We start from the raw sequence: 18,611 nt of genomic DNA, 5'->3' as shown, positions 1-18,611 counted from the left end.
AAATAAAAATCTATTTATCCCAAAGTAATCTACAGATTTTTTAAGAGGTAGTGAAGCTGAAATAGGAAGAGGCCCTTTATTTTCTTAGGAAGAGAATATAGACAGGAGGTGGGAGCAGAATGGCAGAGAATTTTCCAAACAAAGAGAGAGCCTGTAGCCTCTCAAGTGCCCCCACCCCATGCTGGGTGGGCTAACTGTTCACTCCGCAGACCCTGACTTGCTCACAATGAATGGGGGGCCCCATTCACAGAGGGGGACCTGGAAGAGAAGCCTGGCTAAAGGGATGGAGAGTCAGGCTGTGGTAATGGGGTTCAAGTCACAGTCTGTGGTGTAGGCTGGGTAGGACCGAAAGGGTTAGAGAAGAGCAGGCTAATTTGGGGAGAAAGGATGTATTACCGCCTAGGGTTTATACATACTCAATAAAAGATCATAAGATGAGGCGACTGAGAAATATCCTGGGAGGAGAAATGTATTTTTGACAAATCCACTCATTCATGTGCTGCATAAATGTTACACTGAGTGTCTGTTTTGTACCAGGCACTGTGGATATCACATCAGTGAACGAAACAGAACCCCCAGTACCAGTCTCTCAGCTGACATTCCAGCGTGTGTGTGTGTGTGTGTGTGTGTGTGTGTGTGTGTGAGGGCGGCAGGACGGGGAAGCATAGTAAAACAAATACAGTATATTAGAAGGAGCACTGGTAGCATAGTGGTTACGAGTTCGGTCTGCTAACTTGGTCAGCAATTCTAAACTACGAGCCACTTCAGTGGAAGAAAGATAAGGCTTTCTGCTCCCAGAAAAGATTTACATACTTAGAAACACTATACAGAGTCGTTATGAGTCGAAACGACTCCATGGCACACAACCATTACCACCACCACCACCACCACCAGTATATTAGAGGATATTTAGTATTAGAAGGGCCATGAATGTTTGTGTTTGTGTGTGTGTGTGGGGGGGGGTGAAGTAGGGTGGGAGGAGGGTTACAATTTTAAATCGATTTGGGAATAAGAAAAAGGTGATGTTTTTTTACCTGCAAAGTTACAAACTCTGTGTGCGTGCGTGCGTGCGTGTGCGTGTGTGTGTGTGTGTGTGTGTGTAGATGGGGGTGGAGGGCCCAGACAGTGCTGGTCTTCACAGCACCTTCCAGATGTTGGAAAATGCAGGTGTCTGTGATTGAATTCGTTCCTAATAGCCTCTGATTCCCTAAGATCTCTCAACCCCTTTTGACAAACTGAAAGTTCAGTGGTTCAAACCCACTACTTCGTGGTGTGTGTGGGAGGGAATGTGGCAATTTGCTTTCGCAGATTTTTCTGCCTTGGATACTTCGACAGCCTGTGGGACAGTTCTACTGTGCCTTCAGGTTTGTTATGAATCGGAGCGGATTCGACAGCAGTGTTGTTTTTTTGCATCAGGTTTATACATGGGTATTTCAGAGTGTGTGAGTGAGATAGAGACAGAAACTTTTTTGGAAGAGATATCAGCAAATGAAAATGGAACTACAATAAAAATTACAATAGAAATAAATTCCTGACCTCAGTAATAAGGCACACAATTATTTTAGTAAATACATTAACACCACAGGACTCCCAGCAACCGCAAGCAATTGCAAGGCTCGGAGGTCGGGGCTGGCAGCGAAGCCTCCCCTGGCGGCAGCCCCCGGGAGCGCGCAGAGAGCGCCGGGCTCCTTCCAGCGCGCACCTCTTGGTGACTCGCGGGCAACTCTGCGGGGGCGGAGCCTGTGCGGGACCTGCGTGGGGCGGGGCCTACGCGAGCCCTTCCCTCGCCCGGGTCTGGAGCGGGCGGGCAGAGAGCGCGCAGAGCTGGTTAAAGAGGCGCGAGGAGGCGGGCGCTACGCAGTCGCCTAGTGGCGCGCGGAGGAGCGGCCCACGTGTCTTCATTGAGTTGAGTTCTGGGTTTTCCCTGCTCCTTGCGCTTGTGCGCTGTCCAAGGCGCCCTCTCGACCCCTTGGTGTCCGCTTACCCCTGGCCCACGTTAAGTGGGTCCTGCGCACTTCTCTGCGTGCAGTGGGCCAACTTGCCCGAGCAACTTTGTCTGCCAGCAGCTTTGGGGGGGTCGGGGCACTGCGCATGCGGAGCTCCAAATTCAAACAGCTGTTTCCAGAGGCTGAAACGGTGGGTGGACCCAGAGCCACAAGGGCTGGGGTAGGCTTTCTTCAGGCGGCGGCCACTGGAGAGCCATGGTGGACCGGGGCCCTCTGCTCACCTCGGCCATCATCTTCTACCTGTCCATTGGGGCGGCGATCTTCGAAGTGCTTGAGGAGCCGCACTGGAAAGAGGCTAAGAAAGAGTACTACACGAATAAGTTGCAGCTGCTCAAGGAGTTTCCGTGCCTGGGTCAGGAGGGCCTGGACAAGATCCTGCAGGTGAGTCGCTGCCTGCACCCCTTCGACGTTTACCTGAAGCTAGCTGAAGTTTAGAGGTGCTAAAGCGAAGCACCCCGCAACTTTAATGGCCCGGGCCCTGTGGGAGCCCCTGGGGTGACAGGGAGAGGACGTCCCAGCTTGGATCCGAGAATGTTCCTCTCCCGGCTATAAGGGACCGCCACGCATGGAGACTCGTTGGGGTCCAGCTTGCCCTAGAGAACTTTGGGTTGACCCCAGGTGAACTGAGCCCTGCCTCCGCGGTCCCTCGGTATGGCTGTGCGGGTGCCTCCCTACTTGGAGGGAGGCTGTGGGGCGGATAAAGACGTTTATCTTTTCTTGGAGACGCTCCCGGAGTCCCGGAGCCTAGCGGGTTACCACCCTCTCTCGTCTCCACCTTTGGGCTCCCGGGCCAGTGCCGCGTCCGCGCGGTTTCTACTGGAACGTGAACCCGGCGGAGCTGCAGGAGGGTCTTTCAAGCCCAAGTCTGGGCAAAGCCCTCTGCCCCCAAAGAGCCTCGGAGGGGCGGGGGGAACTGCCTGAGCCTGTGGCTTGAGGGTTGCAGGCTGGAATGCTGGGGACCGGCTCTAGCTTCCGGGACAGCTTATTTTGCCGCGACAGCCGCTCTTGGAGTTAAAGTTGGTGAGAGCAAGTAGGTTCATCAAACGGACGATTCTCAGGAGTAGGGAGAAAGGGTGTGCGGAATGGGAGGTGGTATCGGAGTCGTTTATCTTCACTGGGTACACTGTTTATCTCTCACTCAGATAAGCACTCCGTGCCAGTTTGGGAACCCAGGCCCTCACCCAGTTTCTAAATTCTCCACCTATACTAGTGGCCCCTTCCCAATGGAGCAACCAGGATGTGGGTGAGACCCAGTGAAGCTCTAGATTGTGGAGTGGAGTTGGTGTGAAAATACATCAGGAACATCGTTTAATCCATACGCTCCAACATCTTATGCTTTATGTAATTGCATCTCACTTTCCTGGCCTCTCTTTCCCCGTTTGTAAAATGGGAATTAACCCAATATGTAAAGTGAAAATTAACATTCACACTTTCCTGCCCTGGACTGCTGTGAGGCCGAAAGCATTTGGAAAACATGAGGATGTCTTGACAGTAAAATCCATTTGTGGTTGAATAGATTCCCACTTATAGTAAACTCATGTGTATCAGAGTAAAACTGTGCTCCATAAAGTTTTCAGTGACTGATGTTTCAGTAGTAGATTGCCAGTTCTTGCTTCTTGGGTGCCTCTTGTTAAGTGTGGTAGAGTCAGTTACGACCCATAGCAACCCTGTATAGGGTTTATGAGGAGCCACTGGTGAGTTTGAACCACTGGCCTTGGTGGTTCAAACTGACTTTGCAGTCCAGTGCATTCTTCCACAGCGCCACAGCAAGACTCTGGGTGCCTCTGGGGGACTTTCTAGCTCCTTGGCTTTGAACATATAAATGCTCAGCAGCAGCCAGGGAGCCCAATGAAGAGAGGTGCAGACCAGGTTTTACTAGCAAGAGTTTCTTATCCTGTAGCAGTTCCCACATTTGGGAGGTGATAGTGGGTAGCGTAGTGGTTACGAATCGGGCTGCGAACCTTAAGGTCAGTGGTTCGAAACTACCAGCCGTTCCTCGGGAGAAAGATGAGGCTTTCTACTCCCATAAAGATTTACACCCTCGGAAACCCTGTACAGGGTCGCTATGGGTCGGAACCGACTCAACGGCACTTAACAACAAGTGGGATACTTAAGCAGGCAGTTGGTTGATTTAGCATCTAATAGCAGGAGAGTTGGGATGCTGCAGGTTCCTTCTGACCCGGGTCTGCAGTGTGCATGTGTTGGGGGAAGGAGTCACTTTATAATTTCCCTTGAGGAAACAATTCCTCCAGAGAATGAGTTTTTGTTTAGTTTGTTCCAGGGCTTTGTTTTGAGGGGGAAGAGAGCAGACGGAGATGATAAAGCCTTGAGCTGCCCTCGAAGTGTTTCCCTCTTCGCTGCTCCTCAGCCACTGCAAGGGAAGGAAGGAAAGAATTCAAGGCTAAATGTGGGAAAATAAACTTCAAAACACACGAGGAGAAGGGAAAAAGGGGAGGGGAGTGTGAGTGTGTGTGTGTGTGGGGGGGGGCTAGTCAGCCGGGTGCAGCTGGTGGTGGCAGCTTTGGAGGCTAGACGGCTTCCGTAAGGTGTTTGAACAAAGAAAATGCCTTTTATTTTGAGGTCCCGCAAAGTCCATAAACAGTTGCCCTCCAAAAATGAGCAGGTAATTTTAGAAACAGAATTTTGGTTTCAGGAGGCCCATGTGATTCAGAGACAATTATGGACAAGTTCATGAAGTCCTGGTGTGGCACTGTAGGATAAGCACTGGACTGCTAACCATAGGTCGATGGTTCAAACCCACTAGCCGTTTCTTGGAAAGCCTACGTAGGGTCACTGTGAGTTGGAACCGACTTGACAGCACTGGACAACATCATGGACAAGTGTGGAGACAAAGGTAACCCCATCCCTATTCCCAATCTCCCCCCTAAACTCTGAAACTAACTTCAACCCTGGACAAGTCCCCTTCTTTCATAAGAAAAACCCGAGAAATGAAAACCAACTATTGGAAGCTTTTCAGCTGCAGAAATCTGCATTGCTCAGCTTTCTGATCTGTGACTCGGGGCACAGCCTCAGGAAATTGGTTTAAGGAAAGGGAAAAATCCAACAAATCCTCCCCGTCTGTATGACTACTTGGGCATTTTCCACCCGAGGTTCTGTGTTTTAGCTGGTTCTGAATCACATTGTAGTCATCATATAGGAGTCTATCTAGAAGAATTCTTGGGGTGAGGAGGGGAGGCAGGAAGGATGGTTGGAAGAGGGGTGCAATCTGGGTTGGGGGTTTTCTTTCACTGGAAATTGTGTATGTACTTTTAAATGCTTGAGAAGGAGAGTTGAGCATCCCTCGGAGACATACTCTCAAAGCTGTCAGGTGCGTTCATAAAGATTACAGCTTGGAAACCTTGTGGGGTAGTTCTACTCCGTCTTATAATATGGTTGCTGTGAGTCAGAATTGACTGGGTGGCAATGGGTTTGCACAGTAATAGGGGAATTATTGACATAGATATTAACAGGTGTTAAAAGATCCCAGTGGGAGGGGGAGTTGTGTGGGAGTGGGGTGCAAGGGTGTTGATGGCTGATGCATCTAAATATTTTCCTGGGGTTTTGCCCTAATTATAGCTGACGGTTAAAAGAAACACAGTCCTTCGGGTTTAGATGCTGTGCTTGGTTGACCCTGACCCTGGGCCACAGGCTTTCATCTTGAACTTGGCTGTTTGCTGTCTGATTGGGCTTAGCCTCTGAACTCTGTGTGTGTGTGTGGTGGGGGAGGGCTGTGCTGGGAAGTGCAAGTCTTTGGGGAGCAGAGGAACCAGGCTGCTGAGATGAAGCCCCAAGAAAGTCTTTGTACAAAAATGGGGTGCTATGTCAAAATGGTGCTTATAGGACTGACTGACCCGAGCTGGGATAGTACAGAAAGGAGAGGTGAAGTAATTGATTGTAGAAAAGCACATGAAATGCATTCACCTCCCTCTGAGGCTCCTTTTGGGGATCCAGAAAAGTCAAGAGCAGATGCTTGAATGGACTCCTTTTGGAATAAGAGGAGCCCTGGATTGTGTGTCTTACCAAGGATGGGGAGTGGCTTTCCTCTAAATGCCACACAAGTGGTATGTGTGATGGCTATGGAGGTGGGAGGGTAGGCTGCTCACTGATCTTGGACTAGTTTCTGAAGATCTGTATGCCTCTATTTCCTCTTCTGTAAAATGGGGCTAGTAATGGTATCAACCTCCTAGGTTGCTTAGAAAAGTGCTTTGTTGTTGTTGTTGAGTGCCGTTGAGTCAATCCTGACCCATAGCAACCCTGTACAGGATTTCCAAGCAGTGACTGGTGAGCTGGAACCACTCACCTTGCGATTCAAACGACTTTGTAGTCCAGCGCATTAACCCACAGTGCCACACCAGGACTCCTGAAGAGTGCTTGGCACCTAGTAAATGCTCATTAATTGTTTGCTGGTGCCACAGCTTCTTCTAGATACATGTTTTGTGGGTCCATCCATGCCCAGGTGTGGATGAGCATCGAAATAATGTTGATAGTATTTCAAAGATTCAGGAAGGCCTTCCTGGAGTGGAGGAGGCCCACGTCTTTAAAGACAGCTAGGAAAAGAAGAGGAGGAATCTCTTGCCCACAGCCATCAGGGAGGTATAAAACTGCATGGTGGTCTGTGGGGCAGGGAGGTGAGGGTCAGATGCCATAACCCTTCTGGGTTTAGCCAAGGAATTTGAACTCATCAAATTTCTGCATTTAAGTAGGGACGTGAACAGCATTTCAGAAATGTCTGTCTTTACAGCTGTTTGCAACTGTAAAGTGGAATATTCTCAAAATTAGCGACATTTCTGTGGGCTGATCCCTTCACCCCATGGGTGTTCTGATAAGGCCACCCCCTCCGTCATATCTCCTCTATTGTGATAGAGGACGGGTTTTTCCACTAAAGTCAGTAGTACCCTCCTCCCCCAAAGGAGCCAACACATCCTCCATCTCTCACACACAGTTTTCCGTTTAGAGTACCTTTCTCTTTCCACTGTGACCCCTCCCTTGGGAGGTTTGTAGCCCTTAGTCTTGCCCAAGACACTGCCTTCCCTGCTAGGATGGAAGTGGGGGTGGTGAGCTCCATTCCCCTCCCCCCACACACACACAGCCTGCTGAGGCCTCTAGCCTTTGTGCTCCCCAAGGTTCTTGGAGGCTGAGGTGAAGGGGCCCTCCCTGCTGGCTGTCATTTCCGTTTGGTGAAGCCTCAGAAACCAGAGGGGAGCTCAGACTAGCTGAGGAGAGCAGGCAGAGTCACTGTGGGGAAATGAGGGGAAACACGTTTTTAAGTGCTGGTGGATGGGCTGCAGATGGCAGAGACTGGAGAGATGGACGAGGGTCAGAGGTCCTTGGAGGATTCAATCTCCATTTCCTGAGGTCTGTACTACTATTCTGGCGCCATAGGATCAGCACTGGACTACAGACCACAAGGTCAGCAGTTCAAACCCACCAGCTACTCCTCGCAAACCCTCTATGGGGTCACTATGAGTCAGAATCGACTCTACGGCACTTCACAACAACAAGTACTACTGTTGGAGTCCCTGGAAGGTGTAAATGGTTAACTCGCTCAGCTGCTAACCAAAACGGTGTAGGTTTGAGTTGACCCAGAGGTACGTCAAAAGAAGGATCTCATGATCTACTTCAAAAATTCAGCTCTTAAAAACCCAGTGGAGCACAGTTCTACTCTGACACACACTGGAGTTGCCATAAGTCCCAATCAACTAGAAGGCAACTGGTTTTGTAGAACCGTTTAGCCTATGGGGGCATCTGGCTCAGAACAAAACCTAGTCCCTGCCCTGAGGGAGCCCCCCAATCCAGGAAGAATGGAGTAATTGTACTTGTGAATTCCAAGTGTACACTGTAACAAGAGATTAAGGTTTGCTCCCAGACTTTAAAAAGTAGGAGTTTGAGCCAGACCTCCCAGGGTGAAAGGTCACAGCTTCTGGGCATTCTGTCAAATGCCCACTGTATGCCAGGCACTGAGCTGGCATTTTACCTGCAGCTCACTGTGCAAGTTAGATGTTCTTGCTGGTCTTATCTTAAAGGAAAACAGAAGCCAAGTAACTTGCCCAGCTGTATACAGCTAGGAGGACTCCTGGTGTGGCATTACTGGTTAATGTGCTGGACTGCAATGTCAGTTTGAACCACTAGGTCGGTGGTTCAAGCTCACCAGCAGCCCCTCCTCGGAAACCCTATACAGGGTTGCTATGAATCGGAATCGACTTCACACCACTTAACAACAATAACATACATAGAGGGCTGAGATTCAGCACTGCCTGCTGACTTCACAGCTTTTGCCCTGCCCATAGATGGAGGTGGAGCCAGGGAGGTGAGCAGAGCAGAAGTGGGTGGCAGTAGCAGGTGATGGTAGTTACAGATAGTAGGAACGACTACTTGTTGTGGTTGTTAGGTGCCATTGAGTCAGTTCCAACTCATAGCAACCCCTGTGCTCAACAGAATAAAACACTACCCGATCCTGCGCCATTCTCACAGTTGTTACACTGAAGCTAGACTCTCTGCTATACAGTGGATTCCAACTCATAGCGAGCTTATAGTCAGGCTAGAACTCCTCTTTAGGGTTTCTGAGACTGTAAATCCTTACATCAACATCATCTTTTGTTTGTCCCTCAGTACAGGTAGTGGGTTTGAATCGTGCAGTTATCAGCCCAATACCTACTCCACAGAGCTATCAGGGTTCCTTTACTTAACTCTGGACTCTGTGAATTCTTTACATGCGTGAGCTCATCGAATCCTCACACCACTCCTTTCGTGGGTATTGTTGGTTTCAGCAATAGGAACTTTTATGGGCACCCCTTCACAGTATTGTTTGGTGCCCTTGAGTCAATTCCAACTCATAGCAACGCTAGGCACAAAAGAACAAGACATTGCCAATCCTGTGCTGTCCTCACACTGTGATTATGTTTGAGCTCATTGCTGCTGCCATTTTGTCAGTCCCCCTCCTTGGAGGTCTTCCTCTTTTTTGCTGACCCCCCACTTTTCTAAGCATGTTTTCTTCAGGGACTGGTCCCTCTTGACAACATGTCCAAAGCAAGAGAGAGTCTCAGCATCCTCACTTCCAAGGAACATTCTGGCTATACTTCTTCCAAGATGGGTTTGTTTGTTCTTACGGCATTCCATGGTACTTTCAATATGCTTCTCCAACACTTTAAATCAAGTGCATCAATTCTTTTACTGTCTTTGTTGTACTTATTCGTTGTCCAGCTTTCACATGAGACCATTGAAAAAAACCATGGCTTTGGTCAGTTGCACCCTTTTTCTCAAAGTGGCATCTTTGCTCTTTGACACTTTGAAGAGGTCTTTTGCAGCATTTTGCCTAATGCATTACATTGCTTGATTTCTTGACTGCATGTTTCATGAGCATTGATTGTGGATCCAAGCAAAATAAAGTCTGACAACTTCAATCTTATATCCGTTTATCATGATGTTATTTATTGATCCAGTTGTGAGGAATTTTGTTTTCCTTACATTGAGATACAAACCATTCTGAAGGCTGTAGTCATTGATCTTCATCAGTAAGCATTTCAAGTTCTCTTCACCTCCAGCAAGCAAGGTTGTGTCATCTGCATATTACAGGTTGTTAATGAGTCTTCCTCCAATCCTGATGCCACATTCTTCTTCTTATAATCCAGCTTCTCTGATTGCTTGTTCAGCATACAGATTGAATAAGTATGGTGAAAGGATACAACCATGGCACACACTTTTCCTGATTTTAAACCATTCAGCATCCCCTTGTTTTGTTCAGGTAACCGCCTCTTGGTTTATGTACAGGTTCCACATGAGCAAAATTAAGTGTTCTGGAATATACATTCTTCACATTGTTAACCATAGTTTCTTATGATCTATACAGTTGAATGCCTTTGCATAGTCAATAAAGCCCAAGTAAACATCTTTCTGGTATTCTCTGCTTTTAGCCAAGATCCATCTGACAACAATATCCCTAGTTTCAGGTCCTCTTCTGAATCAAGCTAGAATTTCTGACCCCAAGCTGATATACTGCTGCAACCTTTTATGAATTACCTTTAGCCACATTTTACTTGCATGCGGTATCAGTGATATTATTTGATGATTTCCACATTCTATTGGGTCACCTCTCTTTGGAATGGGCACAAATATGGATCTTTCCCAATCAGTTGGCCTGATAATTGTCTTCCAGATTTCTTGGCATAGACGAGTGAGCACCTCCAGTGCTGCATCCGTTTGCTGAAACATTTCAATTTGTGTTTATATTCTGTCAATTCCCAGAGCCTTGTTTTCAGCCAGAATTTTCAGTGCTCCTTGGAATTCTTCCTTGAGTACCATAGGTTCTTGATCATACATACCTCTTGAAATGAATGAGCACTGACAAATTCTTTTTGGTACAGTTACTCTGTATTTTCCTTCCGTCTTCTTTTGATGCTTTCTGCATCTTGCAATATTTTTCCTATAGAATCTTTCAGTATTACAACCTTAGGTTTGAATTTTTTCTTCAGGTATTTCTGCTTGAGAAATGCTGAGTGTGTTTTTCCTTTTTGGCTTTCTAACTCCAGGTGTTTGCCATTTAGTATAATATTTGAAATGAATAGTTATTGAAAATTTCTGTTCAGCTTTTTAACTTCATCATTTCTTCCAGTCACTTTAGGTTCTCTGTGTTTAAGTTTCAGAGGCTTTTCTGACATCTGTATTTTTTTTTTTTTCTTTCTTGCCTATCTTTTTAATGACCTTTTGCTCCCTTCTTATATGATGTTCTTAATATCATTCTGCAACTCTTTTGGTCTTCGGTCGTTAGTGTCTAATACATCAAATCTGTTCTTGAGATGACCTCTAAATTGAGGTGGTATATATTCAAGGCTTTCTGCTCTCATAAAGATTTACAGCCTCAGAAGCCCTATGCAGGGTTGCTATGAGTCAGCATTGACTCCACGGCACATAACCAACCAACCGATGGGGTTGTTTAATTTTCTTCAAATCAGCCTTAACATGAATTGATGGCTGTTCCACAGTCAGCCCCTGACCTTGTTTTGGCTGGTGATATTGAACTTCTCCATTGTTACTTCTCACAGGTTAATTCCTGTGGATTCCATCTAGTGAGGTTCATGTGTGTAGCCTTTTTATGTTGTTGAAAAATATATTTGCAATGAAGTCATTGGTTTTGCAAAATTCTTTCATGTGATCTCCAGCATTGTTTTTATCACCGACGCCAATTTTTCAACTACTGATCCTTCCTCTCTGTCTCCAACTCTCACATTCCACTCACCGGCAATGATCAATACATCTTGATTGCATGTTAGATCAATTTCAGGTTGAAGAAAGTTGGTAGAATTCTTCAATTTCGTCATCACTGGCTTTAGTGGTTGGTGCATAAATTTGAATCGTATTGGTGTTAATTGGGCTTCCTTGCCATTTTGCTGTTGCTGTGTGCCATCGAGTCAGTTCTGACTCATAGCTAACCTGTATAGCGTTTCATAGGCTGCCAATCTTTATGGGAGCCAAAACTGCCTCTTTTTCCCAGGGAGTGGCCGGTGAGTTTGAACTGCTGATCTTGCAGTTAGCAGCTCAACTCATAACCCAGTACGATACCAGAAGTCTTCTTTTGTAGGCATATAGATGTTAGCCTATCACAAACACCACTGTAGTTCAAGACAGATCTTAAAGTGCTTATTTTGACAACGAAAACCATACCATTCCTCTTTAGTTTCATTCCCAGCTTAGTCAAACCGTATGATTGTCTGATTCAAAATGGTCAATACCAGTACATTTCAACTCTATATCATAATGCCTGGGATATAGATCTTTATGCATGCCACTTCATTTTTAACAACTTCAAATTTTCCTAGATTCATACATTGTACTTTCTACGTTCAATTATTAATAGATGTTTGCACTATTGGGTTTCATTTTGAGTTGTGACACATCAGCAAATGCAGGTCCCCAAAGCATTAATCCATCCATATCACTAAGGGCAACTCTACCTTAAGAAGGCCGTTCTTCCCCAGTCGTGTTTTGAGTGCCTTCCTTCCTTCTGACCTGAGGAGCTCATCTTCTGATGCTACATCAGACAATGTTCCAGTACTGTTCATAAGGTTTTCAGTGGATAACCATTCAGAAGTGGTTTGCTTCTCTTTCCTAGTCTATCTTAGTCTGGAAACTCCAGGTAAGTCTGTTTACCACAGGTGACTCTGCTGGTATGTAAAATACTGGTGGCATTAACTTCTAGCATCACAGCAACACAAAAGCCACCATAATCCAACAAACTGTGGCTTCGCAGTGAAGGAATCCAAATGGACCAACTTGCCTGAGGCCATACCGTTGTGAAGTAGAAGAGTGGGGCTTTGGCCCCAGAGCCCACACTCTGAACTATTTCACCTTTTGTGAGGCTACACTGAAGGTGGTAAAAACAGGGAGCAAAAGTCTACAAGGCAGGAAATTGCAAGGCATGTGTGGTGTTATCAGAACCTGGGAATCTTTCAGGATGCTCATCTCTGAAATGGGATCCTGGAACAGTCTGTCTCTTATGCCACAGAATCCACATACATATGACAGGTGCCCTTGCTGTGATTAGCTGCTATACCTGGGCTCCATATTCCTGGCACCTTGCCATAGACCCTGACATGCACTGAGCTCCCTAATCTGGGGTCGGGAACAGGAATGATGTTAAATCTTCAAAATTCCTGCTCGTAAACATGTTCTCACATAATCTGCTTACCTACCTGCAGATGTATAGGAGTTGCCCAGGTTCCCATTCTCCTCAAATTTTATGCCCAACCTTTTCTCTATAGAGTTACTGGTCAGCACCCGGAAACATGGAAGATTACTTCATCCTTCCTTTGAGCTAGGCCCTGCTTTGCTCCCTGCTCTAGGGAGAAAAAGGAAAGGTTTTCTCTGCTCAGTCCTGCTTCTTCTCAGGCCTTGAAAAAGCCTTTTCCCTGTGGAGACTCCCTGGGTCCCAGAAGCCTCCCAGCAGCCTCTCTGGGTGGATCTGGGTCACAGGACTGGGGGTTTGAGTAGGGCCTCCTTGGGGGGCAGACATCATCCACCACAAGGTCCCTGGGTGGCCAGGCCTCTTTGATTGTCTTTGAAATGTGTATTCGTTCTGCCTCTCTTCCCTCTAAATATTTAGGTTTCCTGCTGAAATATTTAAGCAGGACTGTGTACTTCTGGCTGTTGGTCACTTCTGTTCCCTGCTGTAATCTGGCTACAGCTGCTCAGCTGGGGCCTTTCTATGAGCGGGATGCTTGCCCCCAAGTCTACGAGAGAAGCGTGGGCTGCCAGGGACCTTATTGGCCAGGCCAGGTAGAGCCCCTCAGTTTGTCTTTGTGAACGTGGATGGGATACGCTTATCTGAACAGCCGTGGTAGGTTTGTACTGTGTGACCCTAACAGCTATCTACACTAGACTTCAATTCCTCCTGCTTTCATTCAGTCAAGAAGGCTTTCTTTGAGTGCCTATTAAATCAGGGTCAGTTTGTCTGTATGAAAAGGCGCCCTGGTGGTGCAGTGGTTAAGCACTGAGCTGCTAACTGTTAAAGCTGGTAATTCCAACCCAACAGCAGCGTGGAGGGAAGAAAGACCAGGCAATCTCCTTCCATAAAAAGATTACAGCCTTGGAAACTCTACAGGGCAGTTGTGCTCTGTCATTTAGGGTTGCTCTGAATCAGACTTGACTCAACAGCATGCAGGTTTATAGATCTGTAGTTGTCATAAACGGTTTGCACTTGACTACTTACCTCAAGGTTGGTGGTACCTCAGAAGGAAGGTCTGGTAACGTGTTTGCATGAAGAGGACCACCAAGGAAATCCTACAGAGCACTTCTACTCTGTAACACATGGGGTTGTCATCCTTTGTAATTGCTTTGTTGGGTTGCTTAGTGTGAGCCCGACATCGGCAAGGGCCTATCTCCCCTCAGAGGCCCTGTGTTGTCAGACCCACGGGACAGTCGCTCAATAAGCATGTGGGGTTTAGATGACCACTGACATTGACTTTCTCAGATGTGTCTGTTGGGCTCGGGGTGCACAGTAGGGAGCTAGGTGTAACAATGGGAATGCCAAGAGGCGTGTGGGCCTTCAGGTCAGAAGTTTCAGTCCTGGGAGTAGGATACCCAGCCTGTCACCTGATGAATTTACCCAGGCACAGACTCTTGGAGTCTTTGAGGCTCCAAGGGGAAGGATGGTCATTATCAAAATTTACTCCCCCGTCTCCCTTCCAGCCCAAGTGAGGCAGGGCCCGGTTGCCTAGAAGTTAAGGACAAGCTTTCAACTCAGACCTGGGATTACATACCAGTTCCTGCCTTTACAAATTATGAGCCCCTGAGCACATTGCTTCATCTGAAACGGGAGCTAATTATACCCACCTCTCCCGGGAGTGAAGATCACGTGAGATGATGTGTGTCGAGCTCCATGTTAACATCTAATACCAGTTTATTGTTATCTTCACTCCTTGGATGAGTGGTTTACAGAATAACAGCTCTCCACGCCTGGGTTGGTTGAGCTCCATGAAGCCCATTCTCTGTCCCACCCCCATCCCTTATTTCATAAGCGTTTCCCAGATGCTTTTCCCCTATAATTAATAAGGACCATTTACCTCAGAGGGCGTGTAGCAGGTCAGTGTGGACACGTTCAACAGGTCTGATCCCAGCATGGGCCAGGGTGCCGCAGGGGAGTCGTGGCTTCTGCTTTCAAGGAACATAAGACTGGACACACATCTAGTCCCTCGTGCGACACTTGTTGGCTAAGCGCATACTATATAACCAGGCCAGTTTCAAGAGTGTTGCAAAGAGAGTGAGCCTATTAGAGGGAATGTCTTCAGACCACGTACTGCGGAAGCCAAGAGAGCAAGTGGACGTGCTGAGGAGGGAAGCTCTGCCCCCCTGCCCCTTCCTTGTGGAAGCTGGTTTTTAATCTTCAGAGCCTTCTGGGGAGGAGCAGGAGGAAGGCCAGGCTATTTGTAGAAGACAAGGACACGTCCCCTGCCGATGCTGCCTTTGGCCCAATCCAAGCTTCATTGGGCTTTTCCATTCTATGGCCCACCCCATTAGACAGCCCCTCCACAGATGACCAAGAACGCTTGCCCCAGGGAAGGAATAGAGGTGTTTGCAAGGTATCACCCAAAGCACCTGGTGACCCCACACCAGTTCTCAAGAAGTTTGCAGGAACTCAGGCTTTGCACCGGGTGTGCTCTTGCCCTGGTCCTTACCAGGGTTCTCTGCAGACCTGTTTGTCCTGTTCCTGTGAGCGGTTGGAGCCTGACTCTGAGGTCTGCAGCCAAATGGTAGCTCATTTGCTAGTTGGGAAAATTGAGGCCCGGTGAGGCATGATTAAGGTTAATTCAGTGCTGCTTGCTAAGGTCCAGGCTATGGATGGGACTTTCTTCTCTGATGCACTTCCCACCTGTCAGCTAATCCCTTTTAACATCTCTTTTAGGTTAAAAACCTTCTGATGGTATGAGAGGTCTTCAGAAAGTTTGTGGAACAATTCCACTATCATTTAATTCCATTTTTCCATGAACTTTCTGCAGCCTGCCTTGTATTTGAGGGTGCAGAGTATTTATCAGACACAAAACTGTCTGGTATGTTTGTTTCCTTACCTGCGTAGCACACACATTCCTGCAATCTCCTTTGTGCCAACTTCCTTCTGAGATGAGAGGCAAAAGTTGAAATTATGGCAGGCTAGAGACTCAGGAAAGGAGCCCTGTTGGTACTGGTGGGTAGGCACTGAACTGCTAACTGCAAGATTGACAGTTCAAACCCACCCAGCTGCTCCATGAAAAAGAGAGTAAGCTATTTGCTCCCATAAAGATTTAGTCTCAGAAACCCTATATAGGGTCGCTGTGAGTCAGAATCAACGTGATGGCTGTGGTTTTGGTTTTTTTTTGGTTCAGGACTCAGCAGGGTCCGTGGGAAGTTGCAATGCAGTGAACTGTATCATATGACTTTTCCAACCATAGTCTTTGTCACTCCCACCAAACAACTCTTTTGTTCTAATGGGTCTGGATAAGAGATGTTGATAGGATGCTTGTTAACAGGGCTAACTGTGATTGTAAATCTAATGAGGGGATTGGTTAATTTTGCCATCCCACTGGGTTTAAAATGAGACATCTCACAAGCAAGAATGGGGGATTTCACAGCCGTCAAAGAAAAGCCAGGAGTGGAGCCTGCCTGAGCCCTGTGTATTGAACCCAGGAGGCAGATGTGATACTAGTGGGATAGAGCGAGGTGGCAGCAGCAGAACCAAGAGGGGGCTTTGGGGCTCCCAGAGTGAGAAAACTCAGTGTCTTTGGGCAGGAGGCTCACTTGCAGAGTGGGCTGTCTCCAGGCACTCAACTGGGGAGAGTACACAGCTTGAGCTGAGTGCCTTTGGGCCCTATCAGCAGTATGATAGGAGTCCTGGTGTGGTGCTGTTGGTTAATGCGCTAGACTGAATGTCTGGTTTGAACCACAAGATCTGTGGTTCAAATTCACCAGCATCTCCTCGGAACCCCTATACAGGGTTGCCATGAGTCAAAATCAACTCAATGGCACTTAACAACAACAAACAACAACATGAGTTGAAATCGACTCAATGGCATTTAACAACAACAGACTGATAGTCTTGGTGTGGGGCTGTGTGTTAGTTAATGCACTGGACTGCAAGGTTGGTTTGAACCACAAGGTTGGTAGTTCAAGCTCACCAGCCACTCCTTAGAAACCGTATACAAGGTCACTATTAATAAGTTGGAACTAACTTGATGGCACTTAGCAACAATTATAAGAGCTTTGTAATATTGCCTGAGCTGGGTAGATACCAGGTCCTGAGACTGGGGGTCAAGGGCCAAGGAGAGGCCTGTCCATGGTCACAGCAGAGAAGAAGCTGTCCTTACCAAAAGCCTGTATCCTGACTATTTTCTGATCCTGTATTGTAACCTGTTGAATTCCCTAATAAACCCCATAACTGTGGGTGTGATGTCTGAGGTATGTGTCGCCATTGCGATGAATTATCAAATCTCAATTATCAATATGAGTGGAGAATTGTGTGAGAGGGATGGCTGCTATCAGATTTCTAGAAAAGGTAGAAGGCTGAACGCATGTCTCATCTCAGCCCCATAGGAATCGGTGACTCAGCTTCTCCCAGTGAAGTCAAAGGCTACTTTGTGGTTGTCTCTCATTCTTCTTTACAGTGATATAGATGGAGTCCTGGTGTGGCACTGTAGGATAAGCATTGGACTGCTAACTGCAGGGTCCACAGTTCAAACCCACCAGCTGCTCCTCAGAAACCCTGTAAGTTGGGACCAACTCAGTGACACTAACAACACAGATGGTTTGTGCATAACTACTAACTGAATGGTTGTCAGTTCAAATCCACCAGCAGCTCTGCAGAAGAGCGGGCTGGTGCTCTGCTTACATAAAGATTGTTGTTGTCAGATGCCATTGAGTCAGTTCCAACTCATGGTAAGCCCAGATGTGCAGAGTAGAACTGCTCCATGGATTTTCAAGGTTGTGACCTTTACAGCCAAGAACACTCTCTGGAGCACAGTTTTACTCTGTAGACACAGGGGATCGCCATGAATCAGAACCGACTCAGTAGCAACAGGTTTTTTCATTGTTAGAGGCTCAGAAAGGAACATTTTTGGGGGTGAGTGGATGCCTCCTTGCTCCCCAAGGAATTTGCCTACCCTAGGACTCAGCTTCCCATGTTTTTGTATCCAAGGAGCTGTTGTTGGCAGCTGGCCAACCATACCTTTCCTGGGAAACTGGGTGCTGAGTGGTTTATCTAAGGGTGCCTCCCTTTATAGCCCTGGAGCCCAAGCCCAGACCTTGGGGAGGTTATGAAACTTGTCTAAAGTCACTATGCCCAAGAGGGAGGGAGGGGAAGTACAATCAAGGGGCAATTAGGGGAAATTTCTTGGAAGCAGCGGCAGCAGAAGAGAAGGTAGGCCGAAGGTCATCATAGTGCCTCCTCATAGGTCTTGTCACCTCTGTGCAGCACTGATAAAGTCAGGTTGGGACATGTACCCCAGAACACCATTCTTCTCCCTCAGAGTAACAGCCCAAATCCTTGCATACCCCAAGTGATTTGACCTCTGCTAACTCACTCCTTGGAAACCCTATACAGGGTTGCTATGGGTCGGAACTGACTTGATGGCACTTAACAACAAAAACAACAACCTCTGTGAGCTTACCTTTTCTGGACCCCTACCCTTGATCCCGGTGTGGCACTGTAGGATCAGCACTGGACTGCTAACCACTCTGCAAAAGATCCTCCTGCCCAAGGTCACACTCAACTTTACTTCTTCATGGGCTGGGGAAGCCCATCACTCTATCTCATGCTCTTCTTGTATCTGCTGCTGCCGCCTCTCTGGTATCACAGCTTTCTGTCCCTGGTTCAAGGAGGTTCAATACACAGGGGTCTTAGGATCCAAAGGACGAATTCCACTCCTGGGTCTTCCTTATTGGAAGTGAAATACCCTCCTTCTGCTTCTGAGATGGCTCCTTTTATACCCACCAGGATGGCAAAATTGACCATAAGAGTACCAAGTGATAACAGTTAACCCTGTTATCACTCACAACTGAACCATACCAGCGTCTTCCCCACCTCTTATACCCAGACCTATCAGGAAAACGTCATTTGGGGAGAGTTACAAAGACATGGCTAGAAGA

At 47.3% G+C, this 18,611-nt stretch overlaps 1 protein-coding gene across 1 annotated transcript in view; it reads left to right on the top strand.

The window, feature by feature from the left end:
- Positions 1 to 2,103: 2,103 nt before the first annotated feature.
- The window catches only part of KCNK5 (potassium channel, subfamily K, member 5), a 50,811-nt gene continuing 34,303 nt past the window's right edge, over positions 2,104 to 18,611 (top strand). The window contains exon 1 of the mRNA XM_006860429.1: positions 2,104 to 2,387. Coding sequence (XP_006860491.1) covers positions 2,202 to 2,387 — 186 coding nt within the window. The 5' untranslated portion in view covers positions 2,104 to 2,201. The remainder of the gene's footprint in view (positions 2,388 to 18,611) is intronic.

Source organism: Chrysochloris asiatica, unplaced genomic scaffold (assembly GCF_000296735.1).
Source record: "Chrysochloris asiatica unplaced genomic scaffold, ChrAsi1.0 scaffold00038, whole genome shotgun sequence".
NCBI classification, from domain to species: Eukaryota; Metazoa; Chordata; class Mammalia; order Afrosoricida; family Chrysochloridae; genus Chrysochloris; species Chrysochloris asiatica.
Note: the sequence above shows the minus strand (reverse complement) of the source record. Positions and strands in the feature narration are given on the sequence as shown.